The 16,852-nt window shown below is 38.7% G+C and overlaps 3 protein-coding genes across 7 annotated transcripts; 2 read left to right on the forward strand and 1 right to left on the reverse strand.

Annotated features, from left to right (window-relative positions):
* Positions 1-891: 891 nt before the first annotated feature.
* LOC140775350 (uncharacterized) lies at positions 892-1,992 on the reverse strand. The gene is made up of 2 exons (XM_073118592.1): positions 1,794-1,992; positions 892-1,717 (listed from the first exon to the last, which is right to left on the reverse strand). The coding sequence occupies exons 1-2, from the start codon at positions 1,941-1,943 to the stop codon at positions 1,085-1,087; spliced, it is 783 nt and encodes a 260-aa protein (XP_072974693.1). The 5' UTR covers positions 1,944-1,992; the 3' UTR covers positions 892-1,084.
* A 3,625-nt stretch (positions 1,993-5,617) lies between these two features.
* Positions 5,618-12,003, forward strand: LOC140775348 (disease resistance protein RGA2-like). Of its 4 annotated transcripts, none has more exons than XM_073118587.1 (5): positions 5,618-7,481; positions 8,115-9,349; positions 9,459-9,504; positions 9,590-10,510; positions 11,754-12,003. In XM_073118587.1, exons 1-3 carry the CDS (start codon positions 5,659-5,661, stop codon positions 9,476-9,478), a joined length of 3,078 nt encoding a protein of 1,025 aa, XP_072974688.1. In that variant the 5' UTR covers positions 5,618-5,658; the 3' UTR covers positions 9,479-9,504; positions 9,590-10,510; positions 11,754-12,003. The 4 variants fall into 4 exon arrangements, with proteins under 4 accessions (XP_072974688.1, XP_072974690.1, XP_072974686.1 ...); XM_073118589.1 differs by having other exon boundaries at positions 8,754-9,349; XM_073118585.1 differs by having other exon boundaries at positions 5,618-9,349.
* Positions 12,004-12,766: 763 nt separating this feature from the next.
* Positions 12,767-16,629, forward strand: LOC140775351 (putative disease resistance protein RGA3). Of its 2 annotated transcripts, none has more exons than XM_073118593.1 (3): positions 12,767-13,120; positions 16,240-16,280; positions 16,354-16,629. In XM_073118593.1, exons 1-3 carry the CDS (start codon positions 12,833-12,835, stop codon positions 16,595-16,597), a joined length of 573 nt encoding a protein of 190 aa, XP_072974694.1. In that variant the 5' UTR covers positions 12,767-12,832; the 3' UTR covers positions 16,598-16,629. The 2 variants fall into 2 exon arrangements, 1 of the variants encoding a protein (XP_072974694.1); XR_012106736.1 differs by lacking the exon at positions 12,767-13,120 and adding an exon at positions 14,313-14,422.
* Positions 16,630-16,852: the final 223 nt, after the last annotated feature.

Here is a 16,852-nt window from a genome sequence, read left to right on the forward strand (position 1 = left end):
TCGTTAATAATATGTAGGTCTTATTTAAAACTTAGCTCAAATTAATAAAAAATTTATGTCAAATACATAAAATTACCAACATTTCCTCTTGCAGTGATTAAGAAAAGGGAGACTCTTTATCTTGTTTTCCCTCGTCCTAGCTCTATCATCCATCATTTTTTTCATTTCATCTCCTCCAACCTAAAATCCCTTGGCATCTCGGCTTCACTATGGGCCCTTGTCTTCCTACGCCTCCTTCCTGATTATTTTCCTTGTCCTGTTGTTGCTGTTCTTCGTCGTTAAACTCATTCCTAGTCCATGCCTTTCGATAATCCTTGTTTCGGCATCCTGAGTTATTTGGACAATGCCTAGCCTGTTCTCACTCCTCGCCTTTGTCACCGCCTTGGGTCACTGGCCACAATGTCACCACTTCCCATCGTCCGCCTAGTTGCAACCCCATCTTCGTTGCCTCGAATGTTGTTATCATACCTAAATTTTGGGATTTTTGTTCTATCTCTTTTTCCTTAGCATGGTGGAGGTTTGGGGTCTGGGTTTTCTATAGTTTTGGATGGAGTCAAATGATGTCAATTCTCTTATGCTTGCCTTCTTCCTCTAAGCCTTGTGCTATGCTTCTCCGTGGTGCTGTCGATATTGAATAAGAGAGAGGCTTACTTCTAGGAGCGAAGAATTCTTTGCATATATTCTTATTTCTATTGTTAGTTGCTTGTTGCTTCTCTTTATTATGGTTCAGTTTGCATTTAGCTAAGTGTAAAACTTGTCTCCACCATGTAGCCCTACCTCCCTATATATTTTAGTGCATGTTGTATTGTTTACTTGAAGCTTAATGAGTTTATAACTTTCTTCCATAACGACTGGATTGCCCACTTTTGGGATTTGATATATAATATTAAATTTTAATGCAATGTTAAGGACTTCTTTGAAAATAAATAAATGTTAGCAAACATTACGCATATCTTGCGTCATTTTACAAATCTTGCACAAATTCTCCAACTCGCAATTTCTGTATAAACTTAGTAACACAGTTAACTCGGAAGAAAATAAAGCTACAATTCAAATTCAATTCAAATTTGTAAAATTAGAACATCTAATCTCTAACCTTTCCAATCCTAAGAAAAATTGGAAACGTAACCACCTTGACAGCGCTCCCATCGCCACCCCACGCCTTCAAGAAATCACCCACCGTCCGTTCGGTCAGCAGCTCCACCCCCTTCTCCTGAGCCGTCTGATACGCCGACCACGACCGGACGTACGTCAGAAACGTCTCCAAGTCCATCGCGCTCTCCGCCGCGAAATTCACCGGCCCCGTTCCCTCCTCCCCGTCCACCGGATCGAACGGGAAATCGATGCCCCTGTACTCATCCTCCACCGTCCGCCTCTCCGGGGCCCAGTAGGGCTCCGCACAAGTGTACACCCGACGGAAGACCGAGTCCACGGCGGGGTCCACCTCGGCGAGGGTGTAACACCAAACAGCGAGGACGCCCACGTGGCACTTGAGGAGGGAGCGGGCCTGGGCGTAGAAGGTGGGGAGGTCGAACCAGTGGAGGGCCTGGGCCACCGTGATGAGATCCACGGTGGATGGGTCCGCCACGTGGAGGTCAGAGAGGGAGTGGGTGGGATCTGGGGTGTGGATGTAGGTGACGTTGGGGAGTTTGGGTGCGTGGGAGAGCTGCTCTTCGCTCGTGTCGGTGGCCACGACGTTCTTGTACATCTTGGCTAGCTGTGGGCGATTAGGATTAACAAAAGGATTTATAGCAAATTTAATTAGTAAAGAGTAAGATTAAAGATTGTCTTACGGAAACGGCAGCCTGCCCGCTGCCGGTGCCGACATCCCAAGCTAAGTCGTGGTTTGGCGTCTTGGACGCGATATACTGGAAGAGCTCCGGTGGATAACTCGGCCGAGTTGCCGCATACTTATCCGCCTGCTTGCAGAATAGATTTGCCATTTCCTTCTATCTATGTAATCTATCTATCTATCTATCTATCTATGGAAGAGATATATAGGAGAAGAGTACTGAAGGAATCTGACTTCTGACCCAACTAAACATTGACCACAATTGTCGATTACAATGTTAACTTTCTTCATAAGCTACCGTATAACTAAAGTATTTTTACCCAATTGCCCTAAAAATATCTCTCTTGTATAAATTGCTTAGAATGATTCTAAAGCTATCTAGTATTAAAAATAAAAGTCTTATATTTTGCAGGCTGAATTATCTCATATAACGTAAGGAGATCCAAAGAGAAAGAAAAAAAAGAAAAAAAAGAAAAAAAAAAGACAAAAAACTAGATTGCTCGACCGGTCAAAGATGAAATCTGTCACTAGCCATCATAACTAAAGAAGTCATAGATTCGATTCTAACCCTAAATAATATTATGAAAAAAATTATTTGGTGGTTTGATGACTTGGCTTGATTCGGTTGATGGCTCGGCAGTACGGTTAGTTTGGAGGAATAGCTCGACAGTGCGATGACTTGGAGCAGATCTTGATGGCGTTTGGTTCGGAGCAATTATTTAGCGACCCATATGACTTGAAGCCTAGACTAGACAGCTAAAAAACTTGGCCTATTTTTATAGTTTAATCATCAAATAGATATTATTAGACTCGATGGATCGATCTTATTAATAATTAATATTTTCAACCTGACATTAGCATTAGATTGTTGGTTTGAGTTACATGCTCTCACCTTAACAAACTCAATTTGCTAAACTATAACAGTAAGATGATCACATTCAATTCCACCATCAATGCTATCCCTAGTTATAACTTGAGTAATTATGTGATCCCTCTCAAGATCATTGATGACATTGATAAGCGCTTTAGGTTCTTCGTTTGGGTTAATAGAGACCAAAAAGGCTGTCACTTGATTAATTGGAATACTATTAACTTGCCTAAAGATAGAGGGGGTCTAAGTATCCTCAACCTCAGGTTGGCTCATTTGGCCTTCATGAACCCCATCATCTCAAACTTATTCAATGCTGGCTCCCTTCGTTGGGTTTAGCTCGTGACAAGCAAATATGGGAGATTCAATCCATGGGGTAGGAAGGCTCGGAAAAGAGGCACTTCTGGCATGTATAATCACATTTCTAATGCGGCCTCTAGTCTTAAAGATGACCTCAATAAAAATATCAGTGATGGTAGAAATACCTCCATTATGCTCGAACCTTGGCTCTTTCTATGCCACTGTCTTTTAAGTCCATTTACCTCAACATGAATGTAAGCCTGGGAAAAAAAAAGTGGCTAGATTAATGCATAGGGGCATGTGGCATACCGAAAGAATTTCACAATGGTTTGGTCAGAATATGTGTGATATTATCTAGAACATTAAGCTCCCCCGCTACCCTTCCAATGACACCTAGGTTTGGGCCGATGACCCTCGAGGTCTGGCCACCTTAAGAATGCTTATAATTTCCTTATTTCCAAATTCCATCCTTACAATATGGTTGACCTAAAATGAAAACTTATTTGGAACTTGCCTATAGCTCCTCGTATCAATACCTTTCTTTGGAAGCTCACTTGGAATCGCTTGCCTACCAAAGCTAGGCTCCTAAAGCAAGGTATGCATATGGACCCCCTGTGCGACATTTGTGGCAAGGATATTGAAATTGCCAACCACATTTTTCTTGATTGTAATATTCATATTGGGTATCCACCTGTCTTTCAATGGCAGTTGGCTTGAGGGAGATTGGCTTAAAGAGGGAGGAAACTTACTTAAGGACCAAACAGATTTTATTCTTGCACTTATTGCTAATTCTTTTTTGCAACTCTGGAAACACAGAAATGCTACAAATTGTAACTCTCTTCCTTACCCCGCCTAGACTAGTTAGCGCACCACTATGACTATGACTATGGAATATCTCCAATTGAACAACAAGTTTCAGCAAAAACACATTCCTCCACCACGCATCCAATGGTCGTCGCCCTCATAGTTATGGGTTAAGCTCAACTGTGATGGCTCTTTCAACTTGACCAATGGTGAAGATGGAAGAGGGTGTCTTTTCAGAGATCTGATGCAGATATTATTTTGGCAAAGAGAGCACCCGTCAAATGTGATTCTGCAATATTTGCTGAAGATTGGGCAGCTTGGGAGGTGCTGGTACAAGCTCAAAGTCTTAACATCCAGAATTTGATGATTAAGACAGACTCAAAACATCTAATCTTATTAATTGAGAAGGGGGTGGAAATCAGACCATCAGGAACCCCAAAGATATTCAACACTTGATTAGCTATTTTAAAAGAGTGAAGATTAACCACATTTTTAGGAAAGCTAATTCTGCTGCTAACTAGCTCGCTAAGTACTCTAGGATAACTGCATTGCCTTTTTTGTGGGATGGCTCAGGTGTGTCTGAGTTTACATCCATATTATGTTTTAATGCTGCTGGCATCTTGCTCTAGTTAGGCAGCAGAGTGTAATCATTTTAGGTCGTCTTGCCTTCTTAGTTTAATGCAATTTTAATCACAAAAAAAAAAATCCATTTTGTCAAACCAATTAACACTAGGAAGAAGGTTAATAAATAAATAAATAAATGAATAAGAGGGCAATTTTAAAAGAGAAACCCATCACAACACATTCCATTTTATGGCATTTTAGATCATTTTCTTTTGTGTTTTAATCCACCATTATAATTTTAGGTTTTTGTTCATTTATTATCTCGATTGGCGAGCTATCGCTATTCTTTTTTTCTGAGATTTATGAGGCTGTATGACTACTAGTTTAATAAAACTTGTAAGACTCGAGATTTTTTATTCTTGTGAATTTGTGAGGCTACACTCTACTCTTAATTTTTTATGTGTGCTCTTGAACTTCATTCTCTACATTAATATAATATTATTTACTATAGGCCAAGTATAAGGCTTGTATTAAAAGTCATCACTTAATTCCTTTATACCGTAAATTAGACTACATTGATGTATTCTTAAAAATTAATAAATTATTCCAACTTACAACCTTTTCCTTAAAAAACTAAACTATACCGGCTACATATAAATCAATCTCCACTGAATTGAATTATTGATTGAAATTTTATTAATAAATACCAAATTTGGGTTTTCAATAAATATTCTACCAAATTTTAAAAATGCAAAAAAGAAAAATAATCAAATTGTCATATAATTGGTTGGCTTCATGTTATTGACACGACAATCTATAATGATACAGTATATTTCAAGTAGATGTTTCAGTTACACAATAATTCTCAGTATTGTGTTTAGGATGCAAAATAAAATCTAAGCAATTCATGTATAAGATTCTCAATAATTTTATACATATATTTTAAATAAAAATTATATATATATATATATATATATATATATATATATATATATATATTGTATTTTTTTTATTTTTTTGTTTGGTTGAAAAGTATAATAATTATCTTAATTAATTTTATTAAAAATTTATATTTAATTATTTAAATATAATAAAAAAATTTACTTAAAAAATATGCATAATTTTATCACACTATTAATCTGTAATAAGATTTTGTGCATAACTTATACGTAATTTGATCAAAACATACATAAACAATATTTAATCATAGATTTATATTTTTTTAAATACCTAATTTATAAATAGTTACTCTTCATGTACAAACCAATCACCACCTTACTAAAGGGATAGCTATTTGGTCAGTTTGCGGTCAGTTTGCATCAAAGTAAAGATGGAAAGAAAGAAAGGAATCGAACTATACTATATGCCTGCCTCCGCCCAAAAGAAGAAGAATAGGATCCAATTCCAGTTGTATTATGACACCCTTCAGTTTAATTACCTCTGTTTCAAGTCATTCTTCTCTATGGTATTTATTTGCTTTCTTTGCTTTGGAGTTCTAAGAGATCTAATCGTTCTAGAAATGGCTCTAGTAATGGCGGGAGAACATCTTGTTTCTGTCGTTGTGGACGGGCTAGTTAGCAAGTTAGGCTCCGGGCTATGGTCGGAGCTTGGACTGGTATGGAATTTTAAGAATGACCTCGATGACATGAAGAAGACCTTGATCTCCATTCAAGCAGTCCTCAACGATGCTGAGAAGCAATCTATCAAAAATGAGTCTGTGCGCCTTTGGTTGAAGAGGCTCAAAGCTGCAGCCTACGACATTGAAGACATGTTGGACCAATTCCAGTTCCAGACCCAAAACCAGTCAAAGGATACCAAGGTATTGAAGTACTTCTCCTGCTCCAAGTCATTTTTTTCTATGAGCCTCCCAATTATGGGTCACAAATTGAAGAGCATGAAAGAGAGACTACAGAGAATTGCAGAAGAAAGAAGCAATTATAGTCTGAAAGAGGAGTCTATCACTAATCCACAAGAAGTAATTGAGGGTCGCACGACCTTCTCCGCAGTGAACAAAGATGAAGTTTTAGGGAGGGGTGAAGAAGCGACAGAGATAATAAACAGGTTGCTGTCTCCCAGTGACGCTGTCTCTATTATTTCTATAGTCGGCATTGGGGGATTGGGGAAGACGACGCTTGCCAAACTAATCTTTAACGATGGCAGGATAAAGGGGGTCTTTAAGCCGAAGATATGGGTTCATGCTATGGACTTAAAACTGGAAAAATTGGTAGACAATGTTCTGTCATCATTGGGAACTGAAAATAGTAATATCCTTCGCAATTTGGAGGCCAAAATCAAAAGAGCCAAAGAGATTCTAGACGGGAAGAGATACTTGATTGTCTTGGACGACTGGTGGAATGACGATCCGCAAAAATGGAATGACTTCAAGCAGGTGCTACAAGATGGTAAAGGAGATAGCAAAATAATAGTGACTACGCGGAATGAACGAGTTTCTTCAATCATGAGCGATGAAGCCCCACATAAGTTGAAGTTCTTGTCCGATGATGTTTGCTCAAAGTTGTTCCAGCAAAGGGCATTCGGGTCAGATGGTGCGAGAGATCAAAATCTAGTATCAATTGGAGAGAAAATAGTAGAGAAATGTCAAGGTGTACCTTTGACAGCTAATGCTCTTGGAGGCATGCTCCGCTTTAAGAGTGGGGAAGATGCATGGAAGGAAGTATTACATAGTGAACTTTGGGAATTGAAGAAAGAGGAAGGTGGACGACAGTCAGAGAATGAAATCATATCCTCTCTAAAGTTAAGCTATCAATATATGCCCTCCCCATTGAAATTATGCTTCGTTTATTGCTCCTTGTATCCCAAAGCCTTTGAGCTAGACAAGGACATGCTGATTCAGCAATGGATTGCTCAAAGGTTTATTCAGAAGGAACATGTTGGTGATTATTATGTCAACTACCTGCTGGCCATTTCATTTCTTGAAGAAACTAAAGAAGAAACTTACAAGATGCACGACTTGGTGTACGATCTAGCAACATCTATTGCTGGGGATGAAGTTTCAGTCTTAGAAGCTGGAAAGAGCCCAAAAATTAATCCCGAGGAGTGTCGCTATGCATCAATGATCGAATATCATCAACCATCGGAGCTCCAGAGAGATTTACCGCGAAAGGTTAGAGCACTACACTTCCAAGAATGCAGGTATCTTCCTAAGGATATCTTCTCATACACTAAATATCTTAGAGTCTTAGAATTCAGTTATTTTTCCGAAGATCAGCTACCGACTTCAATATACAAGTTGAAACAACTAAGGTGTCTCAAAATTTCGGGCAACTTTGAAGCAGTAGATACAAGGATAGGAAAACTTTGGACCTTAGAGACACTGATAATATCACGCAATTGGATTATCGGAAGTCTTCCTAACTCCGTAGGGAGCCTCCAAAAACTAAATACTTTAAAAATAGATGATTGCCCTTGTTTTACAAGCCTACCTGAATCTTTGGGCAATCTTGTGAATTTGAAGACATTGAACATCGAAGTCTGCTATTGTCTTACAAGTCTACCACAATCTATAGGCAATCTTGTGAATTTGAAGACATTGGACATCAAAGAGTGCGATAATCTTGAACGTCTACCTGAATCTCTAGGCAATCTTATGAATCTAAAGACATTGAGCATCAAAGACTGCTATGATATTGGAAGGTTACCTGAATCTTTGGGCAAACTTGTGAATTTGGAGATATTAAACATCAGTGGTTGTTCTAATATTCGTGCTCTTCCTTTATCTATCAGAAAACTTACTAATTTGCTGCACCTCAACCTCTCCTTTTCTAGAAACCTTTGGGAAATTCCTTACTCGATTGGGAGACTCCAAAAGCTACATTCATTGAACTTATGTGGTTGTATAAATCTCAAAAGTTTACCTGAATCGATGGGTAATCATATGGAATTGAGAATACTAGACATTCAGAGGTGTGGAATGCTTATTGAGTCACCAAAAGCTATTCGTGACATGACACATCTAAAGATCAAAAGCAGTGAGCCACTAGAATTTGGACCTAATACAGACATACAACTTTACCTTATCGATGGTCCACGTGATGCATCACATGTGGTGTGCAACATCGCTCATGCTGAGAGAACAAATTTAAAAGAGAGAGGAGGGAGTATCAAATCGCTAACATACAGGTGTTGGAATGGGGAAGGAGGGGACGCAAAGGCCATGCTAGAAGCACTCCAACCACACCAGAATTTGCAGGAATTATTTGTCAGGTCTTACAGTGGCACAATGTTCCCTACTTGGATGTGGAGTCAGATGGAGTTATTTCTCCCAAATCTAGTCAGGATCTTTCTTTATAGAATCTCTAATTGTGAACTCTTGCCCATGCTAGGGCAGCTGCCTAAGCTTGAGAAGATAGATATTATGTTTATGCCAAAAATAAGGAGAATAAGTGAGGAATTCTGTGTGGCCAGAAATACTGCAGGTACATCATTCTCCTCACTGAAAACACTAGGGCTCTGTGATATGGCGGAGCTCGAAGAATGGGTAACGGCTGCAGCGGCAGGGGATGGAGAAAGAGGAACATCCTTGTTCCCTTGCCTTGAAAAGTTGAAAATCTCTGGTTGTCCGAAGCTACGAGTACGACCAGGTATTCCACCATCAGTTGAGACATTGAATCTAGGAAGGTCAATGCTACCACTTCTTACGGGGCTACATGTTTGTGATGAAATGTCCCTAAAACACTTGACCATCAAGCGGGTTGAAGATACGATCAGTTTGCCAGAGAGCATCCGACACCTCCTCACCTCTCTCGAAAGCTTGGAAATTGATCGTTGCAAATCACTTGCCACACTTCCAGAATGGTTGGGAGAACTCTGCTCGTTGCGGTCCTTGGAGATCAAAGGTTGCCGACTCATCGATCATTTGCCTGAGAGCATTCAACGCCTCACAGCATTGGAGACATTACATATCAGGCAATGCAGTGAAAGCTTAGAGAAATGCACTGAGAAAGAGACGGGTGAAGACTGGGATAAGATATCTCACATTCCGAATATCAGAATATCAACAAGTATGTAACCATACCATCCGTTAATTAATTTGTCGCCTAATATGTTTTCTTAGTCACGTTTCTTCTTTGCTAGCTAGCTGATAATCTCCTCTCATATTTGTTGCATTAGGTTACCCTTGGGAGTTGTGAGAAGATTAATGCCAGCAGCCAAATGAGTATAAAATCATATTCCATTATTTATATATCTATTTTCCTTTACCTTTGAGCTGACTGTTTTAACATTACTCGCTCTGTCTCCAGGCCTTGCCATCAGGCATCTTCCCTCCCTCCAAATCCAAATTACTTTGGTCATCACATCCTAAAGGAAACGGAGTTCCTCAATCTGGCATGGCGATTTACTTCGACATAATAAAGAAAACAGGATCAAAGCACCTTTCTTCTGCTATCATGTGTTTGTCTAATTGGCAAAATAAATACTAGTATATATTGTGTATCAAAATTATACAGTTTGATGTTTCTTCAGTGTGTTTACATTTCAATCTCTACTTATTGTGTAAGTTTGCAATGTAATAAAGTTTGTTCATCCCTATTTGTAATAAGAGTGAAGCAAGCATTCTATTGTTATCGTAACTGCTTTATGTTAGCTTTAAATTGCTGGTTAGGATGGTTATTTCTAATCTGTCTCATTTTTCTCAGCAGGGGAAACAAGTTCCTGGATTGTCGCTTCTACTTACAGCAACAGTCTAACGCAACAGAATAATCTGGCATACAATTAACTTGTCAATAGACAGATTATTCTGGAGCCTTTAATGGAGATCACAATCACTTTGCTGGCACCGCCGACGTTGGTGTCACTACCAGCTTGAAGTATGCATGGCCATTAATGGTGAGCTGTACCAGAAGAATTACCAGAAATGATGTTAATTATGCTTCTTACCTTCTATACTAGACCCAGGAAGACACCATGCATTGTCATCGGCACATCTGATCTCAAAGTAAGCTCCACACTTCTGCCCATTGTTGAACAGACCAGTGCTTAGTGCTGCTGTGTTACTCCCATATCCTTCACTGTAGAGGACATGGAGGTTCATGAATTTGGATCTTTGTAGTACTCTCCTCCAGGAAATCTGCATGAAAGACATGTGCATGGAAGAACTGCCGCTATAGACATATCACTACTTCTAACAATCCTGTTTGAACTCCAAGGGGACTTCTGCCATAGTAATCTCTCATACAACCCATATTTCTTATATCTTACTAAATTAGTAGAGAATATTTGAGATTCTATGCCAATGTCCTCCGTGATGTTAATGGTTTTTCATTTTCATCTTTTTCTTTACCTTCGAGATGACTATTTTAAGACTGCTCATTTTCTCCACGCCTTGTCGTGAGGATTCGTCCCTAGTCCAAGTTAGTTTGGTCATCACATCTTACCGAAATGTGTTAAAATTTGGCTCAAATTCAAATTATAGTATTTTCTAGACTTGCTATGTTAAGGTGTTCAAATGGACCTTAGGGCATTCGAACAAAAAAGCTCAAAAGTAATTGCTTTTACAGATGTTCGAATAGCCCACAGGTGTTCGAACGCAACTCGTGAGTAATTATATTTGCAGGTGTTCGAACGTCATTCTGCGTTTCGAATCAGAATTTCGGGGGTATTCGAATGGGCCCCGCGAGCGTTCTAACGTCCCGCGAGATTTTCTAACTTAAGTCAGCCCTATAAATTCTGAAACGTAATTTTAAGGCTTTGATGTTTAAGAAAAATATCAAAAGAGCTAGCTGCCATTATATTAAGAGAGATTAGAATCAAGAAACTCTTTATAATTAAAGATTTACATAGTAAATACAGATTAGTTTATTATTATTATTATTATTATTATTATTATTATTATTATTATTATTATTATTATTATTATTATTATTATTATTATTATTATCTTTTTATCTTTACCTTGGAGATGACTGCTTTAAGACTGCTCATTCTGTCTCCATGCCTTGCCTTCTTCCCTCCGAGTCGAAATTATTTTAGTCATCACATCCTACAGGAAACGGAGTTCGTCAATCTAGCATGCCAATTTACTTCGACAAAATAAAGAAAAGGGAATGAAAGCATGCTATCATGTGTTTGTTTATATAATTGGCAAAATAAATACTAGTATATATTGTGCATCAGAATTGTTGCAGGGATCATATATAATGAGATATTTCTTCAGTGTCTTTCTATTTCAATCTCTACTTATTGTGTAAGTTTGCAATGTAATAAATTCTGTTGGAACCCTATTTAGAATAAGATTGAAGCTTGCGTACTAAACTATAATTTTATTTCCCACGATAATTCTATTGTGAAAGTTTGCAATATACAAGAGTGTGAGCAAGCATTATATTATTATTGTGACTGCTTTATGTTAGCTTTAAGTTGTTGGTTGGAATTGCTGTTTTTAAACTGTCTCATTTTTCTCTGCAGGGGAAAGAAGTAGTTGGATTGTTGCTTCTACTTACAGCAACAGTATAATCTGGCATACAATTAACTTGCTAATTGACAGAAGTGATGCTTATAAGTAGGTCCTTTGCAGGCATGCCCTTTAGAAACCATTGCTTTTCATGTGTATACCCGAAGTTTAAATATACGTATATTAAAATGTAATAGGTATATAAACTTCAAAGCTTATCTTTCTACTTCCAGCCCTTGCATACGGGCATATAACTGAATAAGAGATTGGACCTTATTTGTAATAAGATTGAAGTTTGTGTATTATAAATAAATCTTGTTCAGCTCCCTTGTTATTTCTGACAATAATTTTGTGCTTGAAGAAGTATATCAGATTGTTCATTAGGGTGAAGACATATTTGGAGTGCTGCTTCTATAGTCTAAGGCAACAGTATCATTTGGCGTACAATTAACTTGTCAATTTGTGGAAGTGATGCCTCTGATTATAGTTTAATTAAATCGATAAGATTAGATTATATTGATCTGAGTCATCAATATCTGCGGCCTTTTATCGAACACCTAGAAACCCGAACTAAATCTAGTGCAAACACGGCCATTTGGAGTTACTCAAATTTTATCGTATAAAATAAGTAATCCAATAGAGAAGAAAATGCCAAATTTAATCTTCTATTATACTGTGGTTGATAATTTATTTCAGATTAAATTATTCATTCTTAGGTTAAAGAATAGAATAATTAGGTAAATTTGGAAGCGGAAAAAGAAATGAACAACCTAATTGATTTATAGAAATCTGTTCAAGTTGCATGGTTGTTAATACGGAGCAAGTGGCCGCAAGATAATTAAATCAAATTTTGGTTGTTGTTGTTTGGTTTAGCTTACAAGCGGCAACAAATTTTCATTGGCTGAAGAACAATATGCCTTTCTCCAAAGAAATTAAAAGAACAAACAACCAGAGAGTAAATTCAAATAATAAATCGCTGGCCATATCTCCACATCATAGCCAGAGATTTGTTAGTCAACCACAACATCATTCATCTCTCTGCTATCCAATTTCCTTTCTTCACTTTGGAGTCCTACAAGATCTAGCCGGTTTGATGATGGCGGGAGAACTTCTTGCATCTGCTGTTGTGAAGGAGCTACTTAGCAAGTTGGGCTCCGGGCTGTGGTCGGAACCTGGACTGCTGTTACTGAACTTCAAGAAGGAACTAGAAGACATGAAGACAACCCTGCACTCAATTCAAGCAGTCCTTGATGATGCCCAGAATCGATCTCTCAAGGAAATATCTGTTTGCCTCTGGTTGAAGAGGCTCAAAGCTGCAGCTTACGACATTGAGGACGTGTTGGACCAACTCCACATCCATAACCAATCAAAGGATGCGAAGGTATTAAACTGCTTCTCCAGCTCCAAGTCATTTTTTTCTCTGGACCTCCCAATCATGGCTCACAAATTGAAGGGCATAAAAAAGAGACTCGACAATATCGCAGCAGAAAGAAGCAAATACAGTCTGAGAGAGGATTCCATCACTAATCCAAAAGAAATAATTGAGGGTCGCACGACCTTCTCCGCAGTGAACCCAGATGATGTTTTAGGGAGGGGTGAAGAAGCGACAGAGATAATAAACAGGTTGCTGTCTCCAAGTGACGCTCTCTCTATTATTCCTATAGTTGGCATTGGGGGCCTGGGGAAGACGACGCTCGCCAAACTAATCTTTAACGATGACAGGATAAAGAAGGTCTTCGAACCCAGGATATGGATTCATGCTATGGACTTCAAAGTGGGAAAATTGGTTGAAGATATACTATTGTCATCGGGAACTGAAAATAGGAATAGCCTTGGCAATTCAGAGTCCAACATGGAAAAAGTACAACGAATTCTCAATGGTAGGAGGTACTTAATTGTTTTGGATGATGTGTGGAATGAAGACGGGCAAAAATGGGAGGACTTCAAGCAAGTGCTACAAGGTGGTAAAGGAGATAGCAAAATAATAGTGACTACCCGCAGTGAACGAGTTCCTTTAATCATGAGCGCTGAAACCCCACATAAGTTGCAGCGCTTGTCAGATGATGCTTGCTTGAAACTATTCGAGCAAAGGGCATTGTTGACAGGTGCTGCGAAAGATAACCTAGTATTAATTGGAGAGAGAATAGCAATGAAATGTCAAGGTGTACCTTTGATAGCTAAGTCTCTTGGAGGCATGCTTTGCTTTATGAGTGAGGAAGACGCCTGGAAGGTAGTATTAGATAATGAATTCTGGGATTTGAAGAAAGAAGAAGCTGGACACTCGTCAGAGAATGAAGTCATATCATCTTTAAAGTTAAGCTATCAATATATGCCCTCTGCATTGAAATTATGCTTCGTTTACTGCTCCTTGTATCCCAAAGCCTTTGAGCTAGACAAGGACATGCTGATTCAACAATGGATTGCTCAAAGGTTCATTCAGAAGCAACATGTTGGTGATGACTATGTCAACTACCTGCTGGCAATTTCATTTCTTGAAGAAACTGGAGTAAAATATTACAAGATGCACGACTTGGTGTATGACCTTGCAAGATCAGTTGCTGGGGATGAAGTTTCAGTCTTAGACAGTAGAGTGAGCGCAATAACTAATGCGACGGAGTGCCTCTATGCATCAATGATCCAATACCATCAACCATCGAAGCTCCAGAAAGATTTACCACGGAAGGTAAGAGCATTACACTTCCAAAACTGCAGTTCTCTTCCTGAGGATATCTTCTCATGCACTAAATGTCTTAGAGTCCTAGAGTTCAGCGGTCCTTTCTTTGATAAGCTACCGACTTCAATGTACAAGTTGAAACAACTAAGGTATCTCAATCTTTCGGGCGATCTTCGAGAAGTAGATGAAAGGATAGGAAAACTTTGGACCTTAGAGAGGTTGATAATATCAGACAATTGGTTTATCCGTACTCTTCCTGACTCCATTGGAAGTCTCCAAAAATTAAGTAATTTAAAACTAAATGGTTGCACCGATCTTATAAACCTACCTGAATCTCTAGGCAATCTTACAAATTTGGAGACATTAAGCATCACTGATTGTCATGATCTTCAAAACCTACCTGAATGTCTGGGCAATCTTGTAAAGTTAGAGACATTGAATATCAATAATTGTTCCATTATTCGTGGTCTTCCTGTATCTATCGGCAAACTCAACAATTTGATCTACATTGATCTTTCCTTTTCTAGAGGACTTTTGAAACTTCCCGACTCAATTGGGAGCCTCCAAAATCTACATTCATTGAACTTAAATAGTTGTCTAAATCTTAGAATTCTACCTAAATCTCTCGGCAATCTCATGAACTTGAGTATATTAGACATTCGGGGGTGTGCAATGCTCGATGAGTTGCCCAAAGATATCTATAATATTACACATCTAAAGATCCAAAGAGAGGAGCCACTGGAACTTGGGCCCGATAGTGATAGTGATGTAGAACTTCACCTTTTTGATGGTCCACCTACAGGAAATATAGTGCGCAACATCCGTGATGCTAAGAGAATAAATTTAAATGAGAGAGAGGGTATCAAATCGTTAAGTTATGAGTGTATGCGGAAAGAAGGATGGGATGGAGAGGCCATGCTAGGTGCACTCCAACCGCACCAAAATTTGCAAAAATTGTGCATCCGACGCTATCAAGGCTTAATGTTCCCTAGTTGGATGAGAAGCCAGATGGACTCATTTCTCCCGAATATAATCAAGATCAAACTTTTTAGTATTTATGATTCTGAAGATCTGCCCGTGTTGGGGCAGCTGCCTAAGCTTGAGGTGATAGTTGTTGATAATATGCCAAAGGTAAGGAGAATAAGTGAGGAGTTCTGTGGGCAAAGAAACGCAGCAGGTATATCATTCCCCTCGTTGAAAAGATTAACGCTTACAAATATGTGGGAGCTTGAAGAATGGGTGACTGCTGTGGTGGCAGGGGACGGAGAAAGAGGAACATCCCTGTTCCCTTGCCTTGAAGAGTTGTGCATCTCTGATTGTCCCAAGCTACGAGTACGAACAGGTATTCCACCATCAGTTAAGACATTGGATTTAGAAAGTTCAGTGCTACCACTTCTTACGGGGCTGGATGGTTGTCAAATGTCTCTAAAACACTTGAGCATCAACGATCTCGAAGAATGGATCAGTTTGCCAGAGAGCATTCGACACCTTAGCTCCCTTGAGACCTTGAGAATAGAAGAATGTGAATCGCTAGCCACACTTCCAGAATGGTTGGGGGACCTCTCCTCATTGCGATCCTTGGAGATCCGTGATTGCCCACTCATCGATTATTTGCCTGAGAGCATTCGACATCTTACTGCACTGAAGACATTAGATATCACGGCTTGCAGCGAAAGCTTATGAAAATACACTGAGAAAGAAATAGGTAAAGACTAGCATAATATATCTCACATCCAGAATAAAAGAATATACAAAGGTACGCAATATGCTTTTCTTCTCCGGTAGCTACCTGATAACTTCCTTTCGTATTTGTTGTATTATATTAGGTTACCCTATGGATTGTGAAAAGATTAATGCCGGCAACCAAGTGAGTATAAAAGCATATTCCTTTTTCTTTACCTTTGAGCTGACCGCTTTAACAATGCTTGTTCTGTCTCCAGGCCTTGTTGTGAGACTTCTTCCCTCCAAGTACAAATTATTTTGGTCATCACATCCTACCGGAAACGGAGTTCCTTAATCTTGCAAAACAATTTACTTCGAGGAACTAAAGAAAAAAGGAGGCAAAGCACCTTTCTTATGTTATCATGTGGTTATCTAATTGGCAAATTAAATAGTAATATATGTTGTATGACCAGAACTATTGCTGCAGTTGTGATCTTGCTTAATTGCAGGAACCATATATAGTGCGATGTTTCTTCAGTGTGTTTATATTTCAATCTCCACGTACTGTCAGTTTTTGTAACGTAATAAAGTTTGTAGAACCCTATTGTAATAAGATTGAAGCTTGTGTACATAATTCTATTTACCATTGTTGTTGTGATTGCTTTATGTTAGCTTTAAATTGCTAGCTAGAATGGTTGTTTCTAACATACAAGAAGGAAGAAGAAGAAGAATCTTAGTTTATATTAAGCTTCCAAAATCCAAACTGGCCAATAGTTT

Source organism: Typha angustifolia, chromosome 14 (genome assembly GCF_048772165.1).
Source record: "Typha angustifolia cultivar Huaian chromosome 14, ASM4877216v1, whole genome shotgun sequence".
In the NCBI taxonomy this organism is placed as follows: domain Eukaryota; kingdom Viridiplantae; phylum Streptophyta; class Magnoliopsida; order Poales; family Typhaceae; genus Typha; species Typha angustifolia.